The sequence below is a fragment of the Heloderma suspectum genome, chromosome 1, assembly GCF_057233095.1.
Source record: "Heloderma suspectum isolate Gila_16-S chromosome 1, 16-S_ref, whole genome shotgun sequence".
In the NCBI taxonomy this organism is placed as follows: Eukaryota; Metazoa; Chordata; class Lepidosauria; order Squamata; family Helodermatidae; genus Heloderma; species Heloderma suspectum.
In genome coordinates, this window is record NC_139458.1 from 113,223,395 (window position 1) to 113,240,298 (window position 16,904).

The 16,904-nt window shown below is 43.4% G+C and overlaps 1 protein-coding gene across 1 annotated transcript in view; it reads left to right on the plus strand.

Annotated features, from left to right (window-relative positions):
- The window catches only part of GALNT18 (polypeptide N-acetylgalactosaminyltransferase 18), a 463,511-nt gene that overhangs the window by 300,164 nt on the left and 146,443 nt on the right, over nt 1-16,904 (plus strand). Inside the window, exons 4-5 of the mRNA XM_084853983.1 lie at nt 5,615-5,798; nt 16,010-16,207. Coding sequence (XP_084710109.1) covers nt 5,615-5,798; nt 16,010-16,207 — 382 coding nt within the window. The remainder of the gene's footprint in view (nt 1-5,614; nt 5,799-16,009; nt 16,208-16,904) is intronic.

Below are 16,904 nucleotides of genomic sequence, written 5' to 3' on the forward strand. Positions count from 1 at the left end.
CCGGATTTCTCCATGAAAGCCACGACTGGGCTGCGAAGCGGCAACTATGTCATCTGTCACAAAGATCTTCCCTTCGAAGCAGCACCGGGGCAAATGGCTCGTGTAGATGGGGCCTATGTTAGGAGTGGTCAGTGCTTTTTTGAAGCCAAAACTTTCTGTTGGGGATTACTGGGCTGATAATTGTGCTTTGATAATTGAAAGTCATAGAAGAACAATGTCTGTGTGTCTTTGTTTAACAAGCAGTTATACAACTCCTAAGAAGGGATATGCATGCCCTCACCCACTCAACCTAGAAATAAGTTAGGGTTTTTGAATTCTTAAGGGCACAATCCTGTGCATGTTTAGACAGAGAAAAGGCCTACAACTCCCAGCATTCCACAGCCAGCAAGGAATGCTGGGAGTTGCAGGCCTTTTCTGTTTCTAAACATGCATAGGATTGTGCCCTAAATGGTTTGGGTCAGAAGGAACACTCAAGAAGTCCATGTTAGCCTCCACTCCTTCTTCCTTTCCCCAAGCCAAAAGGGGAGGAGCTAATACACAGAGGAGGGCTCTTATCCACACAAGAGAGACCCAATGGGTCATCTCTCCAATGACAAAGGATACTCAGGCATCACTTGCAGCATCTCCTATTAGGCAGGGAGTCCTCTGTTGTTTCTTCCCTGCAAGCTAAGACTTTTCTGGCTTGGAGACAGCTAAGCAGTGGTGGAGGGTATAGTGGTGGCAGGCTTCAGCCCCTAATTCAGGTACGGGTGTACAAACCCCACTCACCAATCCACCAGGGGGCGTCCACTGGGGAGAAGACGATCTGTCCCTCCCCCCCAGAATCATCTCCAGCCAGCTCCGTGGCCAGACTTGCCGCCATTTGCATCCCTGCCTTAGGCCGTGATAGGCTACGTAAGTATTTACGTAGCCTATCATGGCAAAGAACAGGGATGCAAATGGTGCCCACTACGCCATTTGCGTCCCTGCTCTTTGCCATGATAGGCTACGTAAATACTTATGTAGCCTATCACGGCCTAAGGCAGGGACGCAAATGGCGGCCGCTACGCCAGCCGCCATTTGCATCCGCAAATGGGGCAGTGGACGGCTGAGGCAGCTGAGGATGGACCGGACGGCCGACGGCCAGGTAGAGTCCGTCCGGGTGGGGGGGTTGTCCGTTCCGCCACAGACTCTGGGGGGCCGGATTCCAAAGAATCTGCGCCCCTGGAGTCCGTGGTGGAATGGACAACCCCCCCACCCCCCCGCGGAATCCCCCGCCCCTGGACGGACCCTACCTGGTCGTCGGCCATCCGGTCCGTCCTCAGCTGTCTCAGCCGTTCTTTGGAATCCGGGATTCTTTGGAATCCAGCTTCATTGGAGTCCATGGCGGATTTCTCCGCCATCCCTAAATTCAGGTCTGTGCCAGTACAGAGGATAGTGGGCCTGGCTTGAATTGTTAGGGCTGGCCTATCCAAGTGAAGGAAGTTTGCATTTTAAGCTTCTCTCTCTCACATACTCCTCCCATTCCTAAAGCTAAGTAAGATATCCTTCCCTTTCAGTCTCAAGTTATTTCCTATTTTGCTTATTTTAAGGGACCCCAAATGTTTTTGGAAAGCCTACATGCTTACCAGTTTGCACTGGTTTGCTGCCATTTCTGCCTGGAAACAGCCTTTGTTCCTCCTAGTAACAGAACTGTACTGACATAGGAGTCGTCTACATGAAGACATCGCTGAGGGAAAGTGACGCTAATGCCCTCACACTAAATTAGCGTAGTTTGCCTGCAATGGCATAGCCATGTCGTTAAGTCTCAATGGCTATGTGATGACATCACTGTTATTAGGGAGAAGTTCAAAGACATTTTTGGTTATATGTTGTTTGTATTTATTGTCCGTATGCTTTTATGTAAATGGCTTTAAAACTTTGTATATTGTATTTTAATGTTTTAACTTTGGTAAACTGCCCAGAGAGCTTCAGCTATGGGGTGGTATAGAAATCCAATCAATCTATCAATAGGGAAAGAATGGTGTTGAAGCAGCAGCTGTCTGGGGCTATGAAGAATTCACACAGAAACACCACTTCCTGAATGCCAGGTAGTGTGTGTGCGCCCGTGTGTTTGTGTAAGGAGCACTCTGCCACCTTTTCCCTCCTTTCCTGAACCATGAAAAGTTTCCAAGATGAGGGGCAGGGAGGTTATTTTTCAGGGAGATAAAATGTTTGCAAAATGCATGCCTTTGTTTTGGCTCAGCCCCACATAGCGTTTGCATTGTCTAGCTGTGAAAGAAACAAAAGCTGCAGAACCTTTTCAGCTCAGATTGGAAGTGTCAGAGCAAAGGGAAGGTGCATGTGAAGGTGCATAAATAATTCATTTTCTCCCTTTGTTTCCATTTATACCATTGTTTATTTTATAAAGTCACTGGACTTTTTTGTTGTTGCTTGCTTTTGTTTTTCTCATTTTTTTTTTAAAAAGGTAATTATATACTGTAGCTGCCAATTTGTTTTCTCAGTCATATTAATATGCATTTGCCAAAGGTAATTGTTCCATGTAGTCATTTATATGTAATTTATGTCCTAATATTTAGATCTCGACGGTATTAATTAATATAGAGTGATAGGGAATGTGGCTTTTATGGTAGAAATATGGTTAGGAATGATGACAAAAAAACATCCTTGCTCTACATCCCTGTTTCAGTGCCTATCATACTGATGGTGCTAAGCAAATGCTCAGCAGTATTAGAAATTTTTCACTGATCACCATGGCTCAATGCAGTTGCAGTGCAGGCTTGATGCAAACCATGATTTGCACCCTACAACCAGCATCTGAAATAAGCATTCTCTCCTTCCCTCCAGTATGAATCCCCCTGCTTCTTCCCCTTGTTGGCGTTAACCATGGTCTAACATGGAATCTCTGGGGACCCTAAGCATGGTTAATGCTAACCGTTTCCCCATTTTCACCCCATTTTCATCACAGGCCTAGCAAACAGATGTGGATGCTGGGGCAGTGAGGGTGTGGCAGCAACCAGGTGGAATAGTGAGCAAGCAGCAGCAAGGTGTTGGAGGACAGAGCTGTGTGTGGCACACGCCCTGCCCTGCGTCCCCTAAGCTAACCGGCTTCTTCAGGTGTGGTAGAAAACACTGTCCTTTTGCCAGTGTTAAAGTAACGTTCAATACAGTTAGCTTTTGAACTTGGTATTTGGGGGAGGGGAGCACCATCTTGTCTTTCTCCTGAAGCTGCAAAATGTCTTGGGGCTGACCCTGTTGATTCGAAAATATACTTTAAGGTGGACTTACAAACCTTGGCATGAGGAAACCTGGTTAATGTTAATCAAGGTTAGTGTCAATACACATATAAGTGAGCTGAGTTTAAGGCCGACAATTGGCGAAAAGGGGGAATTGTACTGGAGTGGGGAGTAGAGGAAACTCATGTTCCTGAGACTGGCTCCCAATTTGTAAACCACGGTTTTGCAAGGAGTCAGCATTCATCTGCACCAGGCCTATATGACTTTCTTCACTCCCTGTTTAGACTAGAAAGACTTTTTGATAGGATCAACTTATGAATATGACCTGGTCTACATGTTCAGCACAAAGAGGTCGGAAAGGGGTGGTTGAGTCTTGAGATGGTAACATAGGATGAACCACTTTCAGACCATAGGTCAGGACTATATTTTTGAATGCTCCCTTACAAAAATTATTTATGTATAAGAAATTAGAGAGAGGGTTAGGCTACTCACTTGATGAGCTAGATTTGGTGTTTTATTTGCAGGGAGGTTTTTTGCATGAGGGACTCAAGGGAGCTTTCAGAAATGGCATTCCCACCTGCAGCTTGAAGTAGCACAGCCTATCTGCCACCACAGAATTGTACTACCTCCCTGTGTGATCTGCTGTGGGAAATGAAGGCATCCTCAGGGCTCAGCATCCTCCTATGACTCGGAATCAGAGCTTTCCACCTTTTGAGAAGGAAGATCTGAAATGACTTGTTCCCCAGGGGCATCCAGTTCAGGAGGCTCCAGACCGTTGTCTGAAGAGGATTCCTCCAGGAGGGGGGCATGGCACTGTGAAGAGCCACTGTGGTCTCAGGGGCAAGCCACTGTGAATTCATTACAGTTTTAAACTGCCCAATAACCAAAGTTCTGTGAGCAGTGTGTAGGTAATACTATTGGGTTGGAGGAAGGAAAAGCATTCCTCAGATCACATTCCATTATCCAGATAGCTTCATTTTAGCTGTCCGCTGCCTCTGTACTCCTTTTAACTAAGGATGACTTTTCTGGACACTGTTTAAGAAACCTCGATAATTCTTCCATGGTCCATGACTGTGCTTCTTTGTGGTGATGCTACACTTTTCAGCCACTAAAAATATGTAATACTTCAAACTATACTTCTGCATAGTTTTCACAACAAAGAGCATATTTATATAGTCAATACCTTATGTGCACATTCAGCGAACATAGGAAGCTGCCTTATACTAAGTCAGACCCTCAGTCCATCTAGCCCAGTATTGTTGACACTGACTGACAGCGGCTCTCCAGGGTTTCAGCGGGATTCTTTCCCAGCCCTACCTGGCGATGCTGGGGATTGAACCTGGGACCTTCTGCATGCAAAGCAGGTGCTCTGCCACTGAGCCACAGCCCCTCCCAAGGATACTCAATGTTTTGGTTATGGGACCAAGTATCTGCCTCAGGCCTGTCCCGCCTCCCAAGCTTTCGATGTAATGTTTAAATATGATCGTAGAATCATTGAACAGTAGGGTTGGAAGGGGTCTATAAGACCATCGAGTCCAACATGTTCATACAGGTGTCTGAACCTGATGTTCATGTTCAGACACCTGTATGCGCACACCCAATATGCACAATTTTGTACTTCTTGATTTTGAAAGCCAAGAACTGAGCATGATTATGTTATGCCCCTAACAATGGTGTACACAGGGCCCATTTAATAGGCAATTGCTTGTTTTCTGTGGCCACAAGCAAAACAACAACACAATATTTACTTTAAGAGCTCAAGCAAGTCACAAATAGGTGATAGGGAAATTTCTTCCAAGGGTGAGGTCGTGATCAACAACGTACTAAGTGACTTGTTCCAGTATAAATAAATGCTTAGGGTATAGTGTATGGACACTTGTGCCAGTACATGATGTTATACCAACCTGGTGCTTACTCTGGCACATGTATCAGCAAGAATATTCAGGTTGGGTGTATTAATATTGCTGTGATTTTCCAGGAAGAGTGTTAGGGACGCTGAATGGAGTTCACAGCCTACTGAAACAAATGGCCAAACTTCCACTGGGCAGCTCAATCATTATTACAGAGTTTTTAAAAAATAGGCTGGGATCTAACAAGTGATATAGGTCCTATTTACTCCTTGTTTTATGTACATCTCTGGCTTTTTACTGCAGCATAAATGGCAATCAGTGGTGGTGTCTTCCAATGTCTTCTGTGTGCTCTCCCTAAGTCTATAGCTAAATTGTGGACTTTATTTAGTGCAAGAGGAAAATGGTGCTTTCACGGCCTCTTTGGGCCCCCTATCCTTATGTCTTTATGCACAACGAGCTTTAGCTTTAAATTGTTTATGAGCTGGTATAGATGAGTATATCTTGGAAGTTTGATGGATGTTCCTAACTTCCTTTGTATTCCTTGTACAGAAGAACTCAAAGAGAAGCTAAAAGAATATGTTGATGAGGTGAACACACGGAAGCCTGGGTTCATCAAGGTGGTTCGACACAACAAGCAAGAGGGGCTGATTCGTTCTCGCGTTAGTGGCTGGAGGGCAGCCACGGCTCCAGTAGTTGCACTCTTTGATGCACATGTAGAATTCAACATGGGATGGTACGTGTCTTGCTGCTCCTGGATTGGTGTTATTTCATAGAATTAGTTTCCCACTATTCAAAAGGTACTGCAGAGGTGTTACACTGAGATCCTCTAATGCTGTATTAAATCTAGACAGTGGGTAAAAATTTCTTAAGTGCTAAAGGACAAAGTCCTTCTATTAAATTCAATGTAAGTTTGGCCATTGCTTTCAGTGGCTGAAAGAACACACTTAAAACATATTTAGATCTGAGCCAAAACATGGGATGCAGGAGAGCTTTCACAAGTTGTGAAAAGCACACCCTTTTGCTAATTGTGGGGGTGGGAAGAAGTGAAAGTCTTTGCCAATTCAGAGTGAGCACAAAGGTTCCCATCCTTTCTCTGAATTAACTTCAAACCTGACTAGCTATATGGTATCATGACATCATCAAGCTGACTACATGATCCCTGATTGGTTGGCCTTAGGTAGCCAAGGATAAGAAGTTTAAAAAATATGGTGCCAACATTACAGCCAATCAGGGTTATAACAGTGAACAACCTGAGCAAGGTAGGGTTTAACAAATATAAGAGATCCTCCTCCTTGTCCCTTCTCTCCTAAATATTCACTTAAGAAAATTTAGCATTGCATTACTTAAGATATGTCAGTATAATTTCCAGTGGTAACATTGTGATTGGGAAGGTAGGCACCCAAAATGCAGCACTGGCACAAGCTTCATTGAAATATACCACCTCCATTTCTACCTATATAAATACAGCCCGATTGGTTAGCACTATTTGAAAACCACTGCCTAATGTAACAGGTCAGACCATTGGATCATTAAAAGCAATATCTGAAAGCTCATTGGCTTCCCTGAACTTAGCACTGTGTGCAGCACCATGGTGACAAGCATATGGGCACGTCTGAAATATGTAGTCAGTTTGAATAGCTGGAATGAAAAGTGGTTTGGAACATGGAAACCTCCTAAAGCATCTAGTCTAGAGCTTGACTGACACCATTAATTCAGAGAAATGTACATGAATGGCTCAGGAAACTTCTGGATTTATACAGTTATATTATGGTTCTCATACATTTTCATGTGCATATAATTCCTGATAAAAGAACTCTTGATTTAGGTACAAATGGGAGTATGAGTAACTTGTAATTAGTGAGATAGATCTGTCTGCTATGTTTATATATTGTTTAATTGTTGTGAACCGCCCAGAGAGCTTCAGCTATTGGGCGGTATAAAAATGTAAGTAAGTAAGTAAGTAAATAAATAAATAAATAAATAAATAAGAAATTGAGTGGATGTTGGGGGTGGGCTTCACCTAGGTAGGAGAGAGAGGGAAGGGGGGTCATAGATATCATAGCCTGGGAAGTTTGGAAGCACAAAATCGACACTTCTTAAAATGACTAAGTGCCACATAATGTTACTACAATTGTGGAGATTTATTCCCATGTATTTACTAGAGCTGTGAAAAGGTAGAAGGTGAGGGCTATAATATTTAGGAAAAGCTGAGGAGAGGAAAAAAACCAAACAGAAAAGTTTAGTGTGTGTGTGTGTGTGTGTGTGTATATATATATATATATATATATATATATATATATGAGAATCCCCTTCATGGATCACTGCCTTGTTGTGGCAAAGGGGCTTGCGTAACTCAGTGAAGCCATAAGCTATGCCGTGCAGGGCCACCCAAGACGGACAGGTCATGGCAGAGAGTTCTGACAAAATGTGGTCCACTGGAGAAGGAAATGGCAACCCACTCCAGTATTCTTGCCAAGAAAACCCCATGGAACGTATCACAAGGCTAAAAGAGATGACGCCGGAAGATGAGCCCCTCAGGTCGGAAGGTGTCCAATATGCTACTGGGGAAGAGCAGAGGGTATTTCCAAGTAGCGCCAGAAAGAGTGAAGCAGCTGGGCCAAACCCGAAAGGACACTCAGCTGTGGATGTGTCTGGTGGTGAAAAGAAAATCCGATGCTGTAAAGAACAATATTGTTTAGGAACCTGGAATGTCAGATCAATGAATCAAGGTAAGCTGGAGGTGGTCAAACATGAGATGGCAAGATTGAACATCGACATCTTGGGAATCAGCGAACTAAAATGGACAGGCATGGGCGAATTTAATTCAGGTGACCATCATATCTACTATTGTGGGCAAGAATCCCTGAGAAGAAATGGAGTAGCACTCATAGTCAACAAAAGGGTGGGAAAAGCAGTACTGGGGTACAATCTTAAAAATGATAGAATGATCTCAGTACGAATCCAAGGCAAACCATTCAACATCACAGTAATTCAAGTCTATGCCCCAACCACTGAGGCCGAAGAAGCTGAGGTTGATCGGTTCTATGAAGACCTACAACACCTTCTAGAACTAACACCAAAAAAAGATGTCCTCTTCATCATAGGGGATTGGAATGCTAAAGTAGGAAGTCAAGAAATCACCGGGATAACAGGCAGGCATGGCCTTGGTGTACAAAATGAAGCAGGACAAAAGCTAATAGAGTTTTGCCAAGAGAACATGCTGATCATAGCAAACACTCTTTTCCAACAGCACAAGAGGCGACTCTACACATGGACATCACCAGATGGTCAATATCGAAATCAGATTGATTATGTCCTTTGCAGCCAAAGATGGAGAAGCTCCATACAGTCAGTAAAAACAAGACCTGGAGCTGACTGTGGCTCAGATCATGAGCTGCTTCTTGCAAAATTTCGGCTTAAATTAAAGAACGTCGGGAAAACCACTAAACCGTTCAGGTATGACCTAAATCATATCCCTGATGAATATACAGTGGAGGTGAGGAATAGATTTCAGGGATTAGACCTGATAGACAGAGTGCCTGAGGAACTATGGACGGAGGTCCGTAACATTGTTCAGGAGGCAGCAACTCAATCCATCCCAAAGAAAAAGAAATGCAAGAAAGCAAAGTGGCTGTCTGATGAGGCTTTACAAGTAGCTCACGAAAGAAGGGAAGCGAAAAGCAAGGGAGAAAGGGGAAGATATACCCAACTGAATGCAGAGTTCCAGAGAATAGCAAGGAGAGACAAGAAGGCCTTCTTAAATGAACAATGCAAAGAAATCGAGGAAAACAACAGAATGGGAAAGACTAGAGATCTCTTCAAGAAAATTGGAGATCTCAAGGGAACGTTTTGTGCAAAGACGGGCATGATCAAGGACAAAGAAGGCAGGGACCTAACAGAAGCAGATGAGATTAAGAAGAGGTGGCAAGAATACACAGAAGAACTATACAGGAAAGATCTGAATGTCCCTGATAGCCATGATAGTGCGGTCACTGAACTTGAGCCGGACATCCTCGAGAGTGAAGTCAAGTGGGCCTTAGGAAGCATTAGTAACAACAAAGCTAGCGGAGATGACAGTATTCCAGCCGAGCTATTTAAAATCCTAAAAGATGATGCTGTTAAAGTGCTGCATTCAATATGCCAACAAATCTGGAACACTCAACAGTGGCCACAAGACTGGAAAAGGTCAGTTTACATTCCAATTCCAAAGAAGGGCAATGCCAAAGAGTGTTCAAACTACCGCACAATTGCGCTCATTTCACATGCCAGCAAGGTGATGCTCAAAATCCTACAAGCTAGGCTTCAGCAGTATGCGAACCGAGAACTACCGGAAGTACAAGCTGGGTTTCGAAGAGGCAGAGGAACTAGAGATCAAATCGCCAACATTCGCTGCATCATGGAGAAAGCAAGAGAATTCCAGAAAAACGTCTATTTCTGCTTCATTGACTACGCTAAAGCCTTTGATTGTGTGGATCACAACAAACTGTGGCAAATTCTGAAAGTGATGGGAGTACCAGACCACCTTACCTGTCTCCTGAGAAACCTGTATGAGGGTCAAGAAGCAACAGTAAGAACCAGACATGGAACAACCGATTGGTTCAAAATTGGGAAAGGAGTACGACAAGGCTGCATATTGTCACCCTGCTTATTTAACTTATATGCAGAGTACATCATGAGAAATGCCGGGTTGGATGAATCAGAGGTCGGAATTAAGATTGCTGGGAGAATTATCAACAACCTCCGATATGCAGACGATACCACCCTAATGGCAGAAAGCGAAGAGGATCTAAAGAGCCTCTTGTTGAGGGTGAAAGAGGAGAGTGCAAAAGCTGGGTTGAAACTCAACATTAAAAAAACGAAGATCATGGCATCTGGCCCCATCACTTCCTGGCATATAGAAGGGGAAGAAATGGAAGCAGTGACAGATTTTACTTTCTTGGGCTCCAAGATCACCGCAGACGGTGACTGTAGCCATGAAATTAAAAGACGCTTGCTCCTTGGGAGGAAAGCTATGGCCAACCTAGACAGCATAGTAAGAAGCAGAGACATCACCTTGCCGACAAAGGTCCGTCTAATCAAAACTATGGTTTTCCCAGTAGCAACGTATGGCTGTGAGAGCTGGACTATAAGGAAGGCTGAGCGCCGAAGAATTGATGCTTTCGAACTGTGGTGCTGGAGAAGACTCTTACGAGTCCCCTGGACTGCAAGGAGGTCAAATCAGTCCATCCTAAAGGAAATCAACCCTGAGTGCTCATTGGAAGGACAGATAATGAAGCTGAAGCTCCAATATTTTGGCCACCTAATGCGAAGAGAAAACTCCCTGGAAATGACCCTGATGCTGGGAAAGACTGAAGGCAAAAGGAGAAGGGGACGGCAGAGGATGAGATGGCTAGATAGCATCACGGATGCAATGAATATGAACTTGAGCACGCTCCGGGAGAGAGCGCAGGACAGGAAGGCCTGGCGTGCTATGGTCCATGGGGTCACGAAGAGTCGGACACGACTGAACGACTGAACAACAACAACAATATATGAGAATAACATGGGAGAAAAAACAAAAACATAGACTTTTTAGCTGTTTAAATGGTTTTTAAAATTTTGTATATTTAAATTTTTCTACTGTGAATTTTTCTGCTACAATCCTGTGAATTGTTGTGAACCACCCAGAGAGCTTCGACTATTGGGCGGTATAGAAAAATAAATTAATATAATATAATATAATATAAAAAACAAGCTGAGAAATAAACGGTCCAGAGAGAAAAAACATTCCTAGCAGCTGCTAAGGTACTGGAAATGAGGGAAAGTGGCATTCTTCCTACCTTTAAGCCAGCGATAGCACATGGGGTTTTCCCACTTGAGGGCAAGGCTAGAACACTACATACACTTCTAGACATCGCTGAGTTGCTCCACCATACAGGTGCAGTTCCCACGTGTATACCTGCATAAATAATCATTCAGAGAACATCAGTTACTAGTAAGCAACCTGTCTCTTCAAGTGGAAACTGTCCATTACAGTTGCTTGTTTGCAGTGAGTCGGCAACTAGAATAGTCTCAGTAGGCATGAAAATTTATCTCACCTTTCACATAAGATTTCTGCGTTTGGAAATACGTGTATTCTAAGCCTGCATATATGGGATATCAGCTCGGTTCCCTTTGGTTTCACTAAGCTTTGCAGTCACACAGGTAGCGTTCAGTCAAAGAGTCTAAAACATTGTAAGGGTGTTGTGGCATTTGGCCTTGAATGTTGAGGCTGTACTGTTGAAATCTTTTAAATATGAAGCCATTGGCAAACTTAATATTCCATTGTGTGAGTAAGTTTGTGTGGTCTGGTGATATCAGTGGAGGGGCCTTATCCATACACACAAAGGGAATGTATTTAGGGGTTGAATCCATTTGAGGACATGAATATGGAAAGTATTCTGGGCAGATAAGCTCTTTACTTCATATTCTGGACAGAAAAGCATTCATCGGCATTCCCACATACGTAAGATTGGGGGGCATGTGCAGATTAGATGTCTATAGCTAAGAAACATGGAATGAGCTATGTGGATCCAGTAAGTAGGACTCTACACTACTTTCTGTTGTCCCATCCCTCCTTCCACTCTGCTGATCCAACCATCAGACATCCTTCTGGAAGGAACAAATCAGATCAAAACAAAAGGGAGCACAAATTATAGGCACCCTTGAATATAAGTTTTTTCAGCATGATATCGCCATAAATCCCAAAGGCCAGAAAAATGAATTGTGTGGGCTTTACGAGTCATGTAGTGTCACTTGGCTTGGTTTTATTATTCAAAGAAAGAGTGGCGCTCAGCACAGTCCTTCACCTCTCTCCTAGACTGTGCCAAATAAAAATCAGCAGATGATCAGAATGACCGATGGTAACAAGAAAAAGCTCCCTACCGGACCAAAGGCATATCTAGTCCAGCATTCTGTTCCCACAGTGACGTATCAGATGACCACGGGAAGTGCACAAGCAGGAAGTGAGCAAAACAGCACCCTCCTGCTCATGTTCCCCAACAACTGGTATTAAGAGACATGCAACCTTTGATACCAGGGGTAATATTGACTAATGCCCACAGATAACCTCATCTTTCATGGCCTTGTCTTTAGGAGTGGGTGATCATTTCAGTTGAGTTCAGTTTTGATAAGAATTTACCAAAATTCACAAAACTGTCCATATTGGGGACAAAAAGAACTTGAGATTTAAAAAATCTGAATGTGGGAGAAACTGAAACTGACAGATTTATCCACCCAGTCCCAGGCTTGAAGTGCTTAGTTCTTAAAAGTCTGGGTTTGAATCCCATGTTAGTGCTGAATTAGGGTTGCCACCTCTTTTTTCTTATGGGCTCATCACCTATAACAGGTATATGGCAGCCAAGTGCTTCATAGTTTCCTCCATGCTGGGAATAGCTGGACCGATTGAATCTGACTGGATGAGAATTTTGTTTCAGTTTGTTTTTTATTAGAATTCACCAAAATTTGTGAAGTTCTTCATATTTGGGAGTGAAAGAACTTGAAATCTGAATGCATGAGAAAGCAAAATGGACAGATTCACCCATCCCCATTTGTTATCCCCTTTTAAAGATGTCCAAGTTGGTGACCATCAGTATACCTTTTGGTGGCAAATTCTACAGTATTAACCATGTGCTGTGTGAAGAAATCCTTTTGTCTGTCCTGAGTCTCCCACACATGTCCTCTGGTGCCTAACCACTTTCTCCACAGTTTCTCTTTTTAATTTTTTTTATTTTTCTTAATATACTCTGTAGGAGAGACACCAATCAACTTAAAGTCATGATGTAAATATTATTAGGCAGGCTGCTTAGACAGCAAGGATCTTACCAACTTCAGGAAGATGCCTATATCAGAGTGCATTAATCAAGAGTGCATTAAGCAAAGGCTTCAGGGCTGTCAGTCTCTAATATCCTTGGCAACTGGACATGGTTGTTTGTAAGGAGGCTTCTTCTAGGAATGTTGCAGTGCATGCTCCATGTTTTTGCTATTGCAGACCCTGCTCTGAAAGAAAATGTAGGATTCTTCAGTCCCATGGCACATTCAAGGCGTAATTGTTGGATGGCTGTCAAAGTGTCTAGCTCTAAGATGGACAGTCTTGAACTCCTCAGTGTCCTAATTCTGTGTGTGTGTGTGTGTGTGTGTGTGCGCGCGCGCATGTGTCCCCCTCTGAATTAATCTCTTGATATAAAGCATATGTATAGACATCTTTGCTATTAAGAACTATCTAGTAAATATGAAAGATACCCATCTTATAATATGAATTTTATAGTCATGACTTTCTAAGGCTGCAGTCCTATATACTAGGAGTAGGCAAATTCTGAGGTTCGGGGGGGCATATTGTGCCCCAAACCCACCGGTGGCTGCACCCCACTCCCACTGCCAGCAGATTTGTCACAGCTGCCACATTTGCTGCTGAACTGGCCACCGTGGGAGCAGCGAAAATCACCTGAATTTAGCAGGGAAGCGAGGCATGTGGGGAGCACATTTCTTGTTTCCAAGCATAATTGCACTTCTGGGTGTGCAAGTCTGCTTGGAAACAAGGCCCATGCTCCACACTTACCTTGTTTCTCTGTTAAATCAGTGCCATTTTTGCTGTTGTCGCCGCAGATTCAGCACCGGTAGCAGGGGAACATGGGTGTGGGTGTGTAAAAAAAAAAAAAATGGCCACGGGGGCATATGCAGCCATGTTGTCCACCCTTGCCAGACACAGTTACCTGGGAGTAAGCACACAGTGGATCTTATTTCTGAGTAGACATGCATTGGGTTGCACTGTTAGTTGTAAAACAAGGCGCTGAATGTGATGCATTGTGCTTGGCTGTATTTTAAAAAATAATTTCAGCAATAAATCAACCTGCATATTTTTTTAGAAAATAATGTGTTGAAATTGGAATCAAATCAATGCTTTAAATGAAGATGTTTTGTTTGGCAAATGGAAGCCATCCTGCCTAGTTAAACACAATGGAAAAAAGGGACTTCATAGGGACTAATGAAGTTAGTCATTACTTTTAGGGACTAAAAGTAAATTCTTTTCATGTTGTGGTCCTATCCTGAACCCTTGGTAGTTTTGACTGTGGCTCAGTCCAGATACTTGGTGGGCACCAAGTGATCACCCACACAAGGGTATGGTACATTGGTGGCCTCGGTGAGTTTGTATGGATTGCCTGGAGCCTCGTGGTGGCCAAGCCACTACAGAGGCCAGCCAGCTTTGCTCAGTGAGCCCCACCGGGCTTCTCCTCGGTTCCAAGATCAGAGGCCTGACTACTCCATCTCCGGCTGCAGATCAACTGTGCTCAGCTCAGACTGTCATATTCACAGGCTAGACAAGAGCAAATAAGCTCCACGTAACCCAGGTCAGACTATATATTGCCACAGATTTACATTTGGGGTGGAAATGCCCCAAACTGTAGAGTAGCATTAAGGAGCAAATGGGAGCAACAGTAGTTCATGAGATCAACGCAGTTCTAACTAACACTGCAATGGATCACTTGAAGAAAGTTTCTGATCATTATTCTACTAGGAAACTTATCCAGCATTTGTTAAAAGCGGCTAGATTTCTAATTATTAAAATCTGGAAATCAGCACAACTTCACATTAATAGAGAAAGTAAGGGAAAAGGCACAAATGGTTTTACTCCTAGAGGAATCACTGGAGGGCTTAACTAACTCTGACTATAGCGGAGTGAGGCCTGGAATCTGTATCAGGGGGTGGGGGTGGGGAGAGAAAAGACCACATAATGTATTAGCTGCCACAGTTTTTCCTAACAATCCCCAGTTGGCTGAAAGAGACAGTGCCTGGGTTTGTAAAGTGTCATTTCCTCATGAATGAAGACCACTTCACACAGTAAATGTTTTTCAGCACAAGCAGTCACTCACTGTTTCTTCACTTATGCTCACCTGGGGGAATCCATTTTGTAATCCAGACAAACATGGATACAGCAGCCCACAGCCTCTATGATCTCCAAGTCACAATTTTCTAGCTGTGAAGACCCTGGAAATTGCTGTTGACTGTATCAGTGGTTGTTTTCTACATATTCATCCACACAAGTGTATACCTCAGAAGTCCGTGACAATTTAGCCCTCGTGCTTTTGGAGGTAGGGTACACGGCAAGCAGCAGAACTTTTAGGAAAGCTTCATCCTGGGCACCTCCCTGTTTTCAAACCAAGCACTGTGTAGGACATAGGCTTCAGTGCTTCCAGATGCAACGTCCAATGTAATTACCTATCTTCATTAATAGCGTCAATTACAGTGCGTGTGGCATAAAAATTAATGCCAACAGTGGAGCTTGTTACATAGTAACTAGTATCCCTTTGCTGCTGGAATTTTGCCACAAGTTATAATTCTTTGCTATTAAGAACTCCAAATCCCCTGTATCTGATAGCTGCTGAGAATTTAGTTAGCTGCATCAGCACCTACCAGCTATTTGTAATTATTTGGCCATCTCACCTGGCCAGTTACTTAGACATCCTAATTTAAAGTCTTTTCGTTTTCTTTTCTGATTTCTGTTTTGATAGAACACTGCCTCTTTAAAAGGGTCCGTGGGACAGTTCTGATATTAACTCTGATCTTCTTGAAGTCCTTGATCATTTGATAGTCTAGAGTCATCCTTTTAGTTTAATGCCGAAGGATGATAATTGTCATCGATAAGAAAATCCTAATTTCTTTTATCAGTGGGGCAAGGCAGTGTCAAGGAAGCATGCTGAACTAAAAATGTATACTGTGTATACAAGCTCTAAAGTTGTTTGTGAAGTTAATGCTTCTGATTGAAGTGAGTTAAGCTTCTGACGGAATAATGTTTTACCCAGTATACATACACACACACACACACACACACACACACACTCATATATGTGGGTCAAGGAAAGGAGGAGAGAAGGAATAAGCTGATGTGTTTAACTGTTGAAACAATCTGATTATCTCCTCTTTCCTTAGGGCAGAACCGGTACTCACCAGGATCAAGGAAAACAGAAAAAGAGTCATTTCTCCATCATTTGATAACATCAAATATGACAATTTTGAAATAGAAGAGTACCCTCTATCAGCACAAGGGTTTGACTGGGAATTATGGTGTCGATACTTAAATCCACCCAAATCATGGTGGAAGCTGGAAAACACTACTGCTCCTATAAGGTAATATAAAAATTTGAGCCACGTTGGGTGAAGGGCAGAGCAAAAGAGTGAATGTGGTAACCTGACCAAAAATGTTATAGCACACCTATTGCTTCTCTGACTGTGTTTGTGCACTAGATCCGAGGTGGGCAACTTCTGGGGGGCTGAGGGCCACAGTGCTCCTGGAGAACCCACCAGATGCTGCACCCCACCCCAGCTGCCCTTGAAATTGCTATTGCCATTGACATTGGTGCTGAATTTGCTAGGGCAGCAGCAAAAAATGCAGTGATTTTGCAAGGAAACAAGGCGTGCAAAGAGTGTGTGCCTTGTTTGCAAGGGCAATTCTGCTCCCAACAAGGTGCAAGCCTACCCAGCACTAGATGGGTACGCAAACAATAGTCAGTCTGGCTCAAGTTCACCCTACCAGTTTTTGCAGTACTAAGACTGAGGCAGTGTTTCTCATCCTCTTGAATTGTATCTTGTTCTAAGTGATGTCACATTCACTGTCCAATCAGTTGCCTGCAACAGACACAGAACCAGCAGTAGGAAGTATCAACTTCTTCATCAGCAATCTCTAAGCGTAGTGTGATTGCTGGGAAAACAGCACTAGAGGTGGAAGCTGGAGGGAAGACATCTGCACTCTCTGCAATCAATGAAATACAAGAGAGCCCACATTTCAACTGTCTGTACACAGTCATAGCAGAGCAGCAAGAATGCA